Source organism: Bos indicus x Bos taurus, chromosome 1, assembly GCF_003369695.1.
Source record: "Bos indicus x Bos taurus breed Angus x Brahman F1 hybrid chromosome 1, Bos_hybrid_MaternalHap_v2.0, whole genome shotgun sequence".
In the NCBI taxonomy this organism is placed as follows: Eukaryota; Metazoa; Chordata; class Mammalia; order Artiodactyla; family Bovidae; genus Bos; species Bos indicus x Bos taurus.
The window spans coordinates 99313690-99332126 of NC_040076.1; the positions used below are offsets into that span (position 1 = coordinate 99313690).

Below are 18437 nucleotides of genomic sequence, written 5' to 3' on the forward strand. Positions count from 1 at the left end.
TCAAATTTCCTCCATCCATCTAGAGACAAAGCCGGTTTCATTTTGTTTAAATTGTACAAGTAAACAGATTAATGATCTTTTGTAGAAATTGCAAACGAGGAAGCAAGTTGGAAAGAAGTAAATATTCCTTTTCTTCACCCTCTTAAAATCAATTCCTCTTCCAAGAAATAGCTATTATTAACACTTGATCTGTATAGTCTCACATTTTTATCATATACTTACATATTATAGTATTGATATATTACATTTTAATATGTGGTGGTGTCATAATTTGTTATTTATGTCCCTTCTTATGTGTGTATACAAATTCAAAGTACTATTTATTATTACTTTTATATAAATGGCATCACATGATATATATTTTTCTGCCGCTTCCTTTTCCCTAAACAATATCTCCTGCAGATCTTTCATTATGAGTGTACATATACCTGATTTTTTTTCCTGCTGCATAATAATTCATAGAATGGATGGTCAACCTTAATTATTCAATCGCATGTTGATTATAAGAGATATCGTGTCTATGACACCTACACACACATGCACATACACATCTTTAAGACCACATAAGTTGATTTCTTTGTGATATGTTCCTAGAGATGAATTTCTAGAAATGATGCTATTGGGCCAACAGGGATTCAATTCTTAAAGAATGATTTAGATCCAGAATTTGTGTCAATTGGTATATTCATCAGAGGTGTGTAAAGGTGTAAAGGTATTTGTTTCCCTGCACTCTTGGTAATGATGTGTGTGTGTGTGTGTTGTGTGCTCAGTCATGTCTGACTCGTTGAGACTCCATGGACTGTAGCCCTCCAGGCTTCTTTTTCCAAGGAATTTTTCAGGCAAGAACACCGGAGTGGATAGCCATTTCCTACTCCAAGGGATCCTCCTGAGCCAGGGATCGAACACTCACCTCTTGTATCTCCAGCATTGGCAAGTGGATTCTTTACCACTCCGCCACGTGAGAAGATCCTTTGGTAATGACAGATACCATTAATGTGCTTATTCTTTTGTGAATCTAATGGACAAAAAATTAGAATGAATTTCTTCAATTATTTACTGACCATTTCTATTTCTATTTTTTATGGTGCATTATCTGATCATGTTCTTTATTTTTTTTCATGATTTTAAAAAACTTTATTTATTTTTAGTCGGAGGATAATTGCTTTAAAATGTTGGATTGGTTTCTGTCTTACATCAACATGAATCAGCCGTAGGTATACATATGTCCCCTGTCTCTTGAACCTACCACCTCCCACCCCATCCCACCCCTTTAGGTTGTCATTGAACACCAACTTGAGCTTCCTGTGTCACATAGCAAATTCCCACTGGCTATTTGTTTTACACATGGTAAGGTATGTATTTCAGTGCTGCTCTCTTAATTCATCCTATCCCCTCCTTCTCCCACTGTATCCACAAGTCTGTTCTCTATGTCTGTGTCTCTTTTGCTGCCCTTTAAATTCTTTTATCTTATTAACTGAACTCAGGACTATACTATCAGCAGTTGTAGTTTGGAAAATAAATTGATTATCCCTTATTATATATGATGCAAGTATTTCGCCTCTGTCAAGCATACTGCTTTTAACTTTGTTCATGTGAGTTTTAAAAAATTATTGTATTTATTTATGTATTGCTGTGCTGGATCTTCATTGCTACCTGCAGGCTTTCTCAGTTTTCAGTGTGAGGGCCTCTTACTGCAATGGCTTCTCTTGTTACAGAGCACAGGCAGGCTCTAGAGTGCTCAGGCTTCAATAGTTGTGGCACATGGGCTCAGTAGTTGTGGGGTAAGAGCTTAGCTGTTCTTCCACATGTGGGATCTTCCCAGGCCGGGGATTGAACCAGTGTCCCCTGCATTGCAAGGTGGATTCTTAACCACAGGATCACCAGGAAAGACCTGTTTATGTGATTTTTATCATTCAAAAGTTTTGTTTTTGCAAAACTGAGTCTAAGAAATGATTTTCTTTATGGCTCTGGATTTTGTATCTAGCTTAAGAATGTGTTCCACACATCATATTTATAGAGGTGTTCTCCTTTGGTTTCAGCTAATACTTTTTATATTGTTGATTTTTTTTTGCATTTAATTTTGCAGTTTATTTTTATGTAAATTTTTTGTTCTACAAATGGGTATCCAGGAGGTTTTTGAATAATTGTTTTGAATAATTTGTTCCCTGGTGGCTCAGATAGTAAAGAGTCTGCCTGCAGTGTGGGAGACCCCAGTTCGATCCTTGGGTCCAGAAAATCCCCTGGAGAAGGACATGGCAACCCATTCCAGTATTCTTGCCTGGAAAATCCCATGGATGGAGGAGCCTGGCAAGCTACAGTCCATGAGGTCGAAAAGAGTCCGACATGACTGAGTGACTTTACTTTCACTCACTGGTTTCAAATTCCATTGTTATTATTTGAATTTCCATGTATACATGAATTTGTTCTTGGATGCTTTATTCTTTCCATTAGTCTGTCTTTTCTTGCATGCATATATCACCGTTTTAACCAGCATAGTTTTTTTATATGTTGTGATACCTGGCAGAGAAATTCCTACTTCTGTTTTTTTATTTTAATTTTAACAACCCCCTGGCATTCCAATCCCAAAGAAAGGCAATGCCAAAGAATGCTCAAACTACTGCACAACTGCACTCATCTCACATGCTAGTAAAGCAATGCTCAAAATTCTCCAAGCCAGGCTTCAACAATACATGAACCATGAACTTCCAGATGTTCAAGCTGGTTTTAGAAAAGGCAGAGGAACCAAAGATCAAATTGCCAACATCCTCTGGATCATCAAAACAGCAAGCATTCCAGAAAAATATCTATTTCTGCTTTATTGACTATGCCAAAGCCTTTGACTGTGTGGATCACAATAAACTGTGGAAAACTCTTCAAGAGATGGGAATACCAGACCGCCTGACCTGCCTCTTGAGAAACCTGTATGCAGGTCAGGAAGCAACAGTTAGAACTGGACATGGAACGACAGACTGGTTCCAAATAGGAAAAGGAGTACGTCAAGGCTGTATATTGTCACTGTGCTTATTTAACTTATCTGCATCATGGGAACATCATGAGTACATCATGGGAAACGCTGGACTGGAAGAAGCACAAGCTGGAATCACGATTGCTGGGAGAAATATCAATCACCTCAGATATGCAGATGACACCACCCTTATTGCAGAAAGTTAAGAAGAACTAAAGAGCCTCTTGATGAAAGTGAAAGATGGGAGTGAAAAAGTTGGCCTAAAGCTCAGCATTCAGAAAAACTAAGATCATGGCATCTGGTCCCATTACTTCATGGCAAATAGATGGGGAAACAGTGGAAAGAGGGGCTGACTTTATGTTTTTGGGCTCCAAAATCACTACAGATGGTGATTTCAGCCATGTAATTAAAATATGCTTACTCCTTGGAAGGAAAGTTATGATCAACCTAGATAGCATATTGAAAAGCAGAGACATTACTTTGTCAACAAAGGTCTGTCTAGTCCAGGCTATGGTTTTTCCAGTAGTTATGTACAGATATGAGAGTTGGGCTATAAAGAAAGCTGAGTGCTGAAGAATTGATGCTTTTGAACTGTGGTGTTGGAGAAGACTCTTGAGAGTCCCTTGGACTGCAAGGAGATCCAACTAGTCCATCCTAAAGGAGATCAGTCCTGGGGGTTCATTGGAAGGACTGATGTTGAAACTGAAACTCCAATACTTTGGCTACCTCTTGCGACAGGCTGATTCATTTGAAAAGACCCTGATGCTGGCAGGGGGAGAAGGGGACTACAGGATGAGATGGTTGGATGGTATCACTGACCCAATGTAAATGAGTTTGGGTAAACTCTGGGAGTTGGTGATGGACAGGGAGGCCTGGAGTGCTGTGGTTCATGGGGTCGCAAAGAGTTGGACACAACTGAGCGACTGAACTGAACTGAACTGGCATTTTATCTTTCTAAGTAAATGTTAGGATCAGTATTCATGTTCCATGAAAAACTACATTAATTTTTGAACTGGATTTCCCTTGATTTTGAACATGACATCGTTAAAATACTGAGAATACATATTCTGTATTTTACTTATTGATTCTTTTAATGGTCTTTCCAGAAAAATTGTACACTAAGTTTCCATTCCTTGTTGAGGTTTTTCCTCCACATTTCAGAAGGCATTTTGTCATATTCTTGACTTTTATGGGGGTGTTTATAATGGGATGTGCCCACTTTCTATATAACCTATGCATTTAGTTTTTAAATGTAACAATTTTTTTTCTAAACATTTTTTAACTGCCTGTTAATTGTATATACTCTTTTGTTGTTTGCTCATTTGGGGGATTTTGACTTTTAGGTCTTTAATTTCATTTTAATTACTGCATTTTCTTATCAGATAATTTTAATACCTGGAGTCATTGGAGAACCAAATTTGATATTTGCTATTCTGGTGATTCTCCCACATGGTGACATGTTTCCTTTTTATGTCTGGTTATCCTTTATTGTTACCTCATTTTTGGTTGTTGCTAAACTATAGACATTCTGAAGAATGAAATTGAAAATGCTTTCCTCCAGAGAAGATTTGTGTTTGTTTCTGCAATATGGAAGTAAAGAAAGCTATTGTCCTGAGGCTACTGCATTTCCTTTTTCTTTGTCCCTTTAATTGAGCAATCTTGCTTCAGTGCCTCGGTTGTCCTGCTGGTCCAAGGCTTAGGCTCCTGGTTATAGTCTCTTCATGTATGCATACTGTTCACTGTCTCCATATTAAGTTTGCTTCTTATACCTCTTTCTTTTTTTGGACCTGTGGAGATTGTTTTCAATCCCTGAAGATCCAGCAAGGCGACAGAAATTATGTTTTAGTCATAGCTATTTTTCTTTGAAGCAGTAAAGCCCCCTACAAAAACCTAGTCTGCAGTGATACTTGAACCAGAGTTCCCTTATTTTAGTTGGTTTTCATTTACTTTCTTCAAAAAAGGTTGTTAGTATAACTATTGAGCTTAAAAAAAGAAAGAAGTTTAAAGTGTTTATGTTTACTTTGTGAAATAAAAAAGAGAGAGTAATCTTTAAAACACCAAGTTTGAAAATTTCTGTTTAAAGCCTGGGAAAAAAACCTGGTTATGTTTTTCAGTGTTATGTGAGTAATGATAATAGCCAAAAAATCAATTTAACTGAAGTTTTAAAATCCCCAAGTGAATTTTGTTCTGGAAAAAAAAAAAAAAAACAGCCTTTGAAACAAAATGTTGATGTTAGTTAAATTTATTGCCGAACTTGAACTGGGAAATTAGTGAGATTTTTTTCAAAACAATTCATAGTGTTAAGAAGCATTTTGACTTTTTCAAGGTCAGTGATAGAATACCAAACAGACACACAATAGAAATCTGTGTCTTAGAGCTGTATGTCTTCTCTCATTTTTATTGAAAAGGATGAAAATAAAAAAAAAAGATGATAATGGCTATGGTAACAATTTAAGGGTGAATAGCACAACAGATTTTAATTTCCAACTAATATCTTAAATTAGATCTCATCCTGGGGGGAAAAAATGGCAAAAATATTTCTTAAAAGAAGATCTGTTATATGAGTTAAAGATAAAAACACTAACTGAGGTGTTCAGTAGAATACTATTGCTAGCATATATCATGTCAAACAAAATTGCCTCTAAACATTCACTGATTATGCCTTTGTGGATTATCCCAAGGCTGAAATTCTAAATAAATAGACTTGTTAATACATAAAGGTATATTCAGAAGAGCCAATGCCCTCAGTTCCTGTTATCCTATTATCTGCAAGTAGGCTATCCATTTTTGTGGATTATCCTGGAGAGCTGAGCTGCTGCACTGCTGTCTTCAAAATCCCCTAGTGCTATATTCTCTCTCTGTCTCTCTTTCTTATTGTCATTTTATATCTATGCCCTGCAGGATGGCAGGACTTAGTAGCAAATGTTTGATGCAGTCAAACAAGTCTCATTTAGATACAGTTGTCTGTCTTCTACTTTTTTCTCATTTTTCTATCATTATTAGGAAACTTAACAGCTTTTCCCCCAACCGCTTTGAATAAAATTTGAACATGTTGCTAATATGTAAATAATACTGGTTTGGTTTTTAAAAGTGCACTGAAAACAGATTCTATATCCATCCATACATCTATTTGTGCATCCAACCTTCCCACTTAATAAGTTACCCACTTAATAAATCTAATATTTATAGGATAAAAAAAGTTTTATTTATTTATTTATTATAGTTGTATTAGGCTTCCCCAATGGCTTGGCAATAAAGAATCCACCTGCAAAGCCCAAGCCACAGGAGATGCGGATTCCATCCCTAGGTCAGGAAGATGCACTGGAGGAGAGCATGGAAATCCATTCCTGTATTCTTGCCTGGGAAATCCCATGGACAGAGGAGCCTGGTGGGCTTGGGTCCATGGGGTTGCAAACATTATAGTTTTGTTATGCCTGTGTGAAATGATTCTGCCCATCTCTAGCAGGGACAAGAAAGAAATTCCTCAGTAAAATTAGACTACATTTCTTTAACCCAATTTTCACAATACCCTTTCTTGAAACTGCTTCCATTTTGTTATTTTGGAACCTATAGATAATGGATCGAGCAATTTCAGTACATTCCAAAAAAAAATGGTAGAATTTCAAAGCTGGCAGGAGCCCATTCTGTATAAAGATGAGGAAATGGAAAGGTAATATAATACACCTAAACGGACAGACCTGAGTAGTATTAAAATGAGGATCAGCGTGTCTGGAGTCTCCATCTTTGATTTCTAGTGCTAGTTATGATTTGTACTGGATTTGCTTTCATAATCCTGCATTATCAAGTGGTAGCAAGATAAAGATTAAGTAGAAAGATGTCTTCATCATTATGTGAAAAGCTAAATTCTGTCTTGATATATAATCACAAGCTTGGATATTTATTCCTCCTAATACTATAAAAATGGAGATGAAATAAAGAGCCGTGCATAAATCATTTCAAGGACTAGACTTAGTAAGTCTGTGTTTGGACAAGCATCACAAGTTCTCAGGTATCGTGATGAAAATAGAAGGTACAGTTTAGATGAGAATTTATGGAAAATATAAATTAAAAAATAATCATTTATCCAATGATAATTTTTAAGTCTGGATGTTTGTCCAGTTCTTTATTTTACCTACTAAGAATAAAGGAAACATCTCTAAGATATTTGGAATGGAAAATGATATTAAATATACTCCTTTCTGAAATGTGGCATAACCCTCTTCCAGAAGTCAACATGAACATATAAAAGAGGAAAATGAAGAATTCTCAATAATAAATAGTTATTTAAGTGATATTTTACAAAGAAAATAGAATTAATGTGAGATATTTTTCATGATTAAAGAGATATAGGCTGATTAGGGGAGCACAGTTATCTGGCTTTTAAAGCCAAGTCACATGATATTACTTATTTAACTTATATGCAGAGTACATCATGAGACACGCTGGGCTGCAGGAAGCACAAGCTGGAATCAAGATTGCCAGGAGAAATATCAATAACCACAGATATGCAGATGACACCACCCTTATGGCAGATAGTGAAGAGGAACTAAAAAGCCTCTTGATGAAGGTGAAAGAGGAGAGTGAAAAAGTTGGCTTAAAGCTTAACATTCAGAAAACAAAGATCATGGCATCTGGTCCCATCACTTCATGGCAAACAGATGGGAAAACAGTGGAAATAGTGTCAGACTTTATTTTTTGGGGCTCCAAAATCACTGCAGATGGTGACTGCAGCCATGAAATTAAAAGACGCTTACTCCTTGGAAGGAAAGTTATGACCAACCTAGACAGCATATTAAAAAGCAGAGACATTACTTTGTCAACAAAGGTCTGTCTAGTCCAGGCTATGGTTTTTCCAGTAGTTATGTACAGATATGAGAGTTGGACTATAAAGAAAGCTGAGTGCTGAAGAATTGATGCTTTTGAACTGTGGTGTTGGAGAAGACTCTTGAGAGTCCCTTGGACTGCAAGGAGATCCAATCAGTCCATCCTAAAGGAGATCAGTCTTGGGGGTTCATTGGAAGGACTGATGTTGAAGCTGAAACTTCAATACTTAGGCCACCTCATGCAAAAAGCCAACTCATTTGAAAAGACCCTATTGCTGGGAAAGATTGAGGGCAGGAGGAGGAGCGGACGACAGAGGATGAGATGGTTGAATGCCACCACCGACTCGATGGACATGGGTTTGGGTGGACTCCGGAAGTTGGTGATGGACAGGGAGGCCTGGTGTGCTTCGATTCATGGGGTCCCAAAGAGTCGGACACAACTGAGCGACTGAACTGATCTGAACTGAAAGCCAAGGCAAATGATATTACTGATTAAGCTGAGAGAAAGAGACCTTAAAAGCAAGTTGAAAAGCTAAAGTATAATACAGTGGAAATACTTGGGAAATTAAAGAAACCTCATGCTTGAGCCCCATCCTCAGAGAGTCTGATTTAATTGGTTTTGGAAAAGGGCCCAAACATGAGCATTTTCTCAAACACCATTGGTATTTTTAGTGTCAAGATTAATAATCACTATCATAGATTATGTAAGTATAGGAAAAAATGAAAATCATATGGGAAGTCACATGCCATGACATTATTTCTGGGAGAACTGAAACACTGTTGCAATGGAGTATTACTCTGCCATTAAAAAGAATACATTTGAATCAGTTCTAATGAGGTGGATGAAACTGGAGCCTATTATACAGAGTGAAATAATCCAGAAAGAAAAACACCAATACAGTATAATAACGCATATATATGGAATTTAGAAAGATGGTAATGATAACCCTGTATGTGAGACAGCAAAAGAGACACAGATATATAGAACAGTCTTTTGGACTCTGTGGGAGAGGGCAAGGGTGGGATGATTTGGGAGAATGGCATTGAAACATGTATACTATCATGTGTGAAATGAATCACCAGTCCAGGTTTGATGCATGATACAGGATGTTAGAGGCTGGTGCACTGGGATGACCCAGCGGGATGGGATGGGGAGGGAGGTGGGACAGGGGCTCAGGATGGGGAACACATGTACACCCATGGCGGATTCATGTCAAGGTATTGCAAAACCAATACAATATTGTAAAGTAATTAGCCTCCAATTAAAATAAATTAATTAAAAAAAAAGAAACACTGTGTTGTACATTGATGACACTATATAAATGTTGTTGGCTTTGATTCTTAGCAGAAAGAAAAATTAGATAGTTAAAGATGGAAGGGAACTTAGTAGGATCACTAATTATGAGAATTAAGGGTTCTTCAAGGGAAGGAGGGAAAGAAGAAAAGTAAAAATTAATTTTAAGAAAAATTAATAAAGATACACACTATGATTTTTAAAAAGCACCTCTAGTTTTGATTGCTGATAGCAGGAACTCACCTGTCATAGAGTAGAGGTTCACTCATCTATTTTTAATTTTTCATTTAATTAAATGTGACTAAATGTCAACAAAATATTAAAGTCAATATAAATGATTTGAACAACATGTGGAAAATGATTCTGGGGAAATTATAATCCATTAATATTGTTGGGTTATCTTGCCCCATATTGTTTTTCTAAAATGAAGTTAATTCTCCTGAAATAAAGTTAATTTCAGCTTTTTTAGGAACAAATTCATACCAAACAAGACAGAATTTTGAACAATGGGGATATAACTATTTTAAGTTATATGAGAGTTTGAGAGTGATATAGATGTGTTTAATCTTGTGACTCTAACATTCAAAATAATAACTTATCAATCCTATTATATTTAGAACACTTTGAAATATATTTGAAAGTCTTAGTTCTTACAGGATTTATAGTTTTGAAGATAAACATTTGCCTCAGAGTTGCCAGAATGTTTTAAATAAAAATTATAAGGTTTAAGAATTAGAATGAGTTGTTTAATAAAAATATTCTTGTCAAGAAAACCCAGTGTACTTTTATAAACATATAGTCTTGGGGTTAGAAGGGTTGGTAATGCTTTTTATCTGGGAGGGTTTGACTATGTCAGTTTAAGTTTGTTACAAGCGTTAGTACATGGATACATTACCCAATACATCAGTTCAGTTCAGTTCAGTCACTCAGTCATGTACGACTCTTTGCTACCCCTTGAATCACAGCACACCAGGCCTTCCTATCCATCACCAACTCCCGGAGTTTGCCCAAACTCATGTCCATTGAGTCAATGATGTCATCTAACCATCTCATCCTCTGTCATCCCCTTATCCTCCTGCCTTCAATCTTTCCCAGCATCAGGATCTTTTCAAATGAGTCAGCTCTTCACATCAGGTGGCCAAAATATTGGGGTTTCAGCTTCAACATCACTCCTTCCATTGAACACCCAGGACTGATTTCCTTTAGGATGGACTGGTTGGATCTCCTTGCAGTCCAAGGGACTCTCAAGAGTCTTCTCCAACACCACGATTTAAAAGCATCAATTTTTCGGCACTCAGCTTTCTTTATAGTCCAACTCTCACATCCATACATGACTACTGGAAGAACCATAGCCTTGACTAGATGGACTTTTGTTGACAAAGTAATGTCTCTGCTTTTGAATATGCTATCTAGGTTGGTCATATATTTTCTTCCAAGGAGTAAGAGTCTTTTAATTTCATGGCAGCTGTCACCTTCTGCAGTGATTTTGGAGCCCAGAAAAATAAAGTCTGACGCTGTTTCCACTGTGTCCCTATCTATTTGCCATGAAGTAATGGGACAGGATGCCATGATCCGGTTTACCCCAAGCATACTCATTTCTGCAAGATTTTTGAAAAATCCTCATAACATTTTCTTGTGAATTAGATGAGATCTGCAATTGGGTAAATAACCATGTAGAAGTTGAGGCAAGCTTTGTTTATGGAAGTGTTATATTTTTCGACTTATCCTAGCTAATATTTGTCATCAGTGAGCTGGATAAAAACATAGTTATTAGATGAACCACAGCCTTCAGAAAATTAAGAAAATATCTATTTACTATTTACAGTATTCCATGGGATGTGTGGACAAATCAGGGAGGAGTTATCAATATAATATAATTAGGATTCAAAACTGTATTCTTATACTTTGAACCTAGAAAAATCCTAACTTTAGCTTACAACATCAGATTTTTGAAGGTAGAATATTAGATGTTTGCCTTGTTTATTCATGGGAATAAGATTTAGAGTTTTACTCAGTCAGGACCTCAAGGTAAGGGCGATGCATATTGGAATGGCTTATTCAGCTAATGTAAAAATAGAGTTTTTAAAGAAGTCACAGTGTCTGTAACAGTGGTTAGAACACACTTGAAATATTGGCTCAGTTCTGGGGACTCTAAGGTGTTCATGCTATATATTGGTGAGTAGAGATATACTGTCTTCTATTGATGGTACATTAAACATTGTGTAAATATATTATTTTAAAGTGTACAACACTAGGACTTCCCTGGTGACTCAGTGGTAAAGAATCCACCTGCCAGTGCAGGAGCCACAGGAGACAAGGGTTTGATCCCTGGGTGGGGAAGCTCCCCTGGAAGAGGGAATGGCAACCCACTCCAGTAGTCTTGCCTGGAGACTGGAGGAGCCTGGCAGGCTACAGTCCATGGGGTCACAAAGAATCAGACACAACTGAAGCAACTTAACACACACACAATGTTTAGGACCAAAAAATACAATGTTTAGATTGGGGCAAGGGGATGAGAAAGGGAGAATAGGAGTGTAAGTAAGTATTTCTTTCAGAAGAGAGTGTTATTCGATGTACAATTAATATATGCTATATTCACACAGGCACACATGCATGCACACCCACACAAACAGCTGTTATTTGGTGTTATGGAGAAAACCATAACTCAGAAACAGTCAAAGAAGGTTGTCTCTGAGATGGGGGGTGGGGGGGATGGGGACTTGGGATTGAGAGGGATGAATTGATTAAAAAAAAAAAAACATTTTAATGCTATTGGATTTTACACAATGGACATATCTTATTACATTTTTTAGAAAAAGTTATCAAGGCCTGGATGACCAACCTCCCTGGAGAGAAAGTGAAAAAAAAAAAAAGACGAAGTGAGAGAATCAAGAGTGGGATCTACAAATGATGCTATGATTTAGAAGGAACTGGGGGTCATCTACCCTGGACAAGAGCTGTATGAAGAGACTTATGTAGATGTAGGGAAAGAGAGTAGAAATGTAAGAGATGTAGGGAAAAGAGAAGTAGGGGAAGAGAAGGAAGGCTTTGGCTTATCATAGTGCTATAGGAATTCCTATCCCATGGGATCCCAGGATCTGCATGGGAGACTCGTGTATCTATGTATCCAAAGAAATTCTATGGAATATTGTGCTCATATATGAATATGTGCATTTAAGAGGAGGGGATGCACCATCGTTTTCAACTGATTTTTTTCCCCCAAAGGAGTATAAGATTTAAAATAGGTTAAAACTACAGGGTCACTTGCCTTATGGAGTAATAAACACTTGTGTAAAGAGGCCATCTTTTATAGATAATTTAGAAATAATTCTCACACTGGATAAAGCACACTGGTTTATTTGAAAGAAACTTTTTCTGCTCTAAGGTTCTAATATTTATATAATAAAAAGGAATAAAACACATTTATAATAAAACATTTATTGGGCACTTGCTACATATAGCTCATCATGCCAAATGCTTGACATGGGCTCTCATTCAATCTTTATAGGGTCAGATTACATAGGTACCAGGCTTCCCTGATAGCACAGTTGGTAGAGAATTGCCTGCAATGCAGGAGACTCTGGGTCGATTCCTGGGTCAGGAAGATCCACTGGAGAAGGGATAGGCTACCCACTCCAGTATTCTTGGGCTTCCCTCAGCTGGCTAGGGGGTGGCTCAGCTGGTAAAGAATCTGACTGTAATGTGGGAGACCTGGGTTTGATCCCTGGATTGGGAAGATCCCTGGAGAAGGGAATGGCTACCCACTCCAGTATTCTGGCCTGTAGAATTCCAAGGACTGTATAGTCCATGGGGTTGCAAAGAATCGGACATGACTGAGTGACATTCCCTTTCACTTTTCAGGTAGGTATCACATCAAAAACTCAGAGAGACAAAGAAACTTACTAGAGTTCACTCTGCAGTAAGGGACAGAGCTAAGATGACAGCCGAAGAAGTCTGGCCCTAGAACTGGCCTGAAGCCCCCTTTGGAAGGGTTTTTCCCTCTCATTCTGACTCGCCCTCACTGAAAGAATTAGTCGCTCAGTCATGTCTGACTCTTTCCAACTGTATGGACTGTAGCTCGCCGGCTGCTCTGTCCATGGAATTCTCCAGGCAAGAATACTGGAGTAGGTAGCCATTCTCCAGGGGATCTTCCCCACCCAGGTGTTGAACCAGGGTTTCCTGCATTGCAGCCAAATTCTTTACCCTCTGAGCAACCAGGAAAGCCTGATTCTCCCTCACTGCACTGTGTTAATTCTACTCCATGACTGACAGTGGCAACACTGGCATCTGCAGAGCTCCTCTTCCCATTTCCTTCAGTGCTTGTCCACGTGTGTGGCATTTTGGTGCCTTAATTGTCTGTGTTATCTGAACTTGATTTCCTTTAATGGACTTCCCTGGTGACTCAGACAGTAAAGAATTTTGTTTCACAAAAAATACATATATTATCTACCTAGCTAGCTATTATCTATTCTTCTATCTATATAGAGAAAGAGATTGTTTTCATTTTCTTTTGCTACTTTGACAGATAACAACAAACTCAATGGTTTGCAACAGCATACCTTTTATGTTTTGTAGGTTAGAATTGTAGCCTGGTTCTCAATGGAGTAAAATCAAGGTACTCACAGGGCTGTCTTCTTTTCTGGAGGCACTGGAGGAGAATTTGTTTCCTTGCCTTTCCCAACTCCCTTGGTTCATAGCCCCTTTTGTCCATCCTCCAAGCCAGGAACACTGGTGGTAGTTTTAATTGCCGAGTCGTGTCCAACTCTTGTGACCCCATGGACTGTAGCCTGCCAAGGCTCTTCTACCCATGGGATTCTCCAGGCAAGAATACTGCAGTGATTTGCCACTTCCTTCTCTGGGGGATCTTCCCAACCAAGGAATCAAATCCCAGTCATCTGCATTGCAGGCGGATTCTATACTGACTGAGCTACCAGGGAAGCCCTAGGCAGAGTTTATCTTACATTCTGGAACTTTAATCTCCCTGTGGTTATATTGTTGTTTAGTCACTTCAGTTCAGTTCAGTTCAGTCACTCAGTTGTGTCTGACTCTTTGTGACCCTGTGGGCTGCAGCATGACAGGCCTCCTTGTCCATCACCAACTCCCAGAGTTGACTCAAACTCATGTCCATTGAGTTGGTGATGCCATCCAACCATTTCATCCTCTGTCGTCCCCTTCTCCTCCTGCCCTCAATCTTTCCCAGAATCAGGGTCTTTTCAAATGAGTCAGTTCTTCACATCAGGTGGCCAAAGTATTTGAGTTTCAGCTTCAACATCAGTCCTTTCAATGAATATTCAGGACTGATTTCCTTTAAGGGGGACTGGTTGGATCTCCTTGCAGTCCAAGGGACTCTCAAGAGTCTTCTCCAACACCACAGTTCAAAAGCATCAATTCTTCGGTGCTCAGCCTTCTTCACAGTCCAACTCTCACATCTATACATGACTATTGGAAAAACCATAGCCTTGACTAGATGGACCTTTGTTGGCAAAGTAATGTCTCTGCTTTTTAATATGCTGTCTAGGTTGGTCATAACTTTTCTTCCAAGGAGTAAACATCTTTTTATTTCATGGTTGCAATCACCATCTGCAGTGATTTTGGAGCCCACCAAAATAAAGTCTGACACTGTTTCCTCATCTATTTGTCATGAAGTGATGGGATCAGATGCCATGATCTCAGTTTTATGAATGTTGAGCCTTAAGCCAACTTTTTCACTCTCTTCTTTCACTTTAATCAAAAGGCTCTTTAGTTCTTCTTCACTTTCTGAAATAAGGGCAGTCTGTCTGCCCTTCTCCATCAGAGGGCAGACAGACTAAAAACCACAATCACAGAAAATTAACAATCTAATCACATGGACCACAGCCTTGTCTAACTCAGTGAAACTAAGCCATGCCGTGTAGGGCCACCCAAGATGGACGGGTCATGGTGGAGAGTTCTGACAAAATGTGGTCCACTGGAGAAGGGAATGGCAAACCACTTCAGTATTCCTGCCTTGAGAACCCCATGGACAGTATGAAAAGGCAAAAAGATAGGACACTGAAAGATGAACTCCCCAGGTTGGTATGTGCCCAATATGCTACTGGAGATCAGTATAGAAATAACTCCAGAAAGAATGAAGAGACGGAGCCAAAGCAAAAACACCACCCAGTTGTGAATTTGATTGGTGATGGAAGCAAGGTCCAATGCTGTAAAGAGTAATATTGCAAAGGAAACTGGAATGTTAGGTCCATGAATCAAGGCAAGTTGGAAGTGATCAATCAGGAGATGGGAGGAGTGAATGTCGACATTTTAGGAATCAGTCAACTAAAATGGACTGGAAAGGGTGAATTTAACTCAGATGACCATTATATCTACTACTCTGGGCAAGAATCCCTTAGAAGAAGTGGAGTAGGCATCATGGTCAACAAAAGAGTCCAAAATGCAGTACTTGGATGCAGTCTCAAAAATTACAGAGTAATCTCTGTTCATTTCCAAGGCAAACCATTCAATATCATGGTAATCCAAGTCTATGCCCTGACCAGAAATGCTGAAGAAGCCGAAGTTGAACAGTGCTATGAAGACCTACAAGACCGTCTAGAATTAACAACAAAAAAAAGATGTTCTTTTCATTATAGGGGACTGGAATGCAAAAGTAGGAGTCAAGAAACACCTGGAGTAACAGGCAAATTTGGCCTTGGGATACGGAATGAAGCAGGGCAAAGGCTAATAGAGCTCTGCCAAGAGAATGCACTGGTCATGATAAGCACCTTCTTCCAACAACACAAGAGAAGACTCTACACATGGACATCACCAGATGGTCAGCACTGAAATCAGATTGATTATATTCTTCATAGCCTAAGATTAAGAAGCTCTATACAGTCAGCAAAAACAAGACCAGGAGCTGACTGTGGTTCAGATCGTGAACTCCTTATTGCCAAATTCAGACTTAAATTGAAAAAAGTAGGGAAAATCACTAGACCATTCAGGTATAATCCCTGATTATACAGTGGAAATGAGAAATAGATTTAAGGGACTAGATCTGATAGAATGCCTGATGAACTATGGACGGAGTTTCATGACATTGTATAGGAGACAGGGAGCAAGACCATCTCCAAGAAAAAGAAATGCAAAAAAGGAAAATGGCTGTCTGAGGAGGCCTTAGGAATAGCTGTGAAAAGAAGAGAAGCGAAAAGCAAAGGAGACAAGGAAAGATATACTCATTTGAATGCAGAGTTCCAAAGAATAGCAAGGAGAGATAAGAGAGCCTTCCTCAGTGATCAGTGCAAAGAAATAGAAGGAAAAAATAGAATGGGAAAGACTAGAGGTCTCTTCAAGAAAATTAAAGATACCAAGGGAACATTTCATGCAAAGATGGGCTCAACAAAGGACAGAATTGGTATGGACCTAACAGAAACAGAAGATATGAAGAAGAGGTGGCAAGAATACACAGAAGAACTGTACAAAAAAGATCTTCATGACCCAGATAATCATGATGGTGTGATCACTCACCTAGAGCCAGACATCCTGGAATGTGAACTGAAGTGGGCCTTAGGAAGCATCACTATGAACAAAGCTAGTGGAGGTGATGGAATTCCAGTTGAGTTATTTCAAATCCTCAAAGATGATGCTGTGAAAGTGCTACACTCAATATGCCAGCAAATTTGGAAAACTCAGCGGTGGCCCAGGACTGGAAAAGGTCAGTTTTCATTCCAATCCCTAAGAAAGGCAATGCCAAAGAATGCTCAAGCTACCACACAATTGCACTAATCTTATACACTAGTAAAGTAATGCTCAAAATTCTCCAAGACAGGCTTCAACAATACGTGAACCATGAACTTCCAGATGTTCAAGCTGGTTTTAGAAAAGGTAGAAGAACCAGAGATCAAATTGCCAACATCTGCTGAATCATGGAAAAAGCAATAAAGTTCCAGAAAAACATCTATTTCTGCTTTATTGACTATGCCAAAGCCTTTGACTGTGTGGATCCCAATAAACTGTGGAAAATTCTGAAAGAGATGGGAATACAAGACCACCTGACCTGCCTCCTGAGAAAACTGTATGCAGGTCAGGAAGCAACAGTTAGAAATGGACATGGAACAACAGACTGGTTCCAAATAGGAAAAGGCTGTATATTGTCACCCTGCTTATTTAACTTCTATGCAGAGTACATTATGAGACACGCTGGACTGGAGGAAGCACAAGCTAGAATCAAGGTTTCTGGGAGAACTAGCAATAACCTCAGATATTCTGATTACACCACCCTTATGGCCGAAAGTGAAGAACTAAAGATCCTCTTGATGAAAGTGAAAGAGGAGAGTGAAAAATTTCAGTCACTAAGTCATGTCTATTCTTTTGTGACCCCATGGACTATATGTCGGGCTCTTCTGTCCATGCAATTTCCCAGGCTAGAATACTGGAGTGGATTGCTATTTCCATCTCCAGGGGATCTTCCTGACCCAGGGATAGAACCCACATATCCTTCATTGACAGATGGATTCTCTACCACTGAGCCACCTGGGAAGCCCTGGGATTATCCTGGACTGGTCCAAATCAACCAGGATTATCTCTCCATCTCAAAGGCCTTAATTTATGACATCTGTTTTGCCATATAAGATAGCAATTTCACATTTTCCAAGAATTAGCACATGGATATCTTTGAAGACAATTATTCTTCCTAGCACAAGCACTTAATGCAGGCATTTTTTTCTGAGGACTGAGACAAAACAAAATCCCTTCCCTAGAAGAGATTACATTTGAGGAAATACTGAAACAGAGAAGGGAAATACAAAAAATGTGTTCTATGAGATAAGGATGAACAGTTAACAGCACTATGGGGAGCCTGCCTGAGGTTGAGGGTGAGCTAGAGAAAATTTGGTTAGAAAATTAGAATAATTCTTGACATAGTCCTATGACTCTGTTACTTTTCCTGCAGGTTTTGAGACTCTGGGATATTCAGCATCAACTGTCCATCCAGAGGATCTCTTGCTTTTTCCCCAAGAGTCAGGACTTCAGGTGTCTCTTCCACTTTGATGAAGCCCACGGACAACTCTTCATCTCGTTCAATAACCAGCTAGCTTTGCTGGCAATGAAAAGTGAAGCCGGCAAGAGGGTGACAAGCCACAAGAAAGCAGTCACTTGTGTACTTTACAATTCAGTCTTGAAGCAGGTAACAATGCTTTTCTGTCACTCTCCTAACATGTGCCCACATTCAGTTCCTTAATTCAATCTGGGGACAAATATAGAAAAGGAAAGGTGGGAAAGAAATGATTTAAGCTGTGTGCTTTTCTGCAATAATGTGTATTCGGGTGGATTTGGAGAGTTATTTCATTTTCAACCAGCAACCACAGCAGCACTGATAGAGTTACTCGGAGGCAGTATTCCA

General features: G+C 38.8%; 1 protein-coding gene across 2 annotated transcripts in view; it reads left to right on the forward strand.

The window, feature by feature from the left end:
* WDR49 (WD repeat domain 49) overlaps window positions 1–18437 on the forward strand; it is a 168792-nt gene that overhangs the window by 64637 nt on the left and 85718 nt on the right. For both annotated transcript variants that reach the window (XM_027542017.1, XM_027542010.1), the window contains one exon: window positions 17988–18221. In XM_027542017.1, the coding sequence (XP_027397818.1) occupies window positions 17988–18221 (234 nt within the window). The remainder of the gene's footprint in view (window positions 1–17987; window positions 18222–18437) is intronic.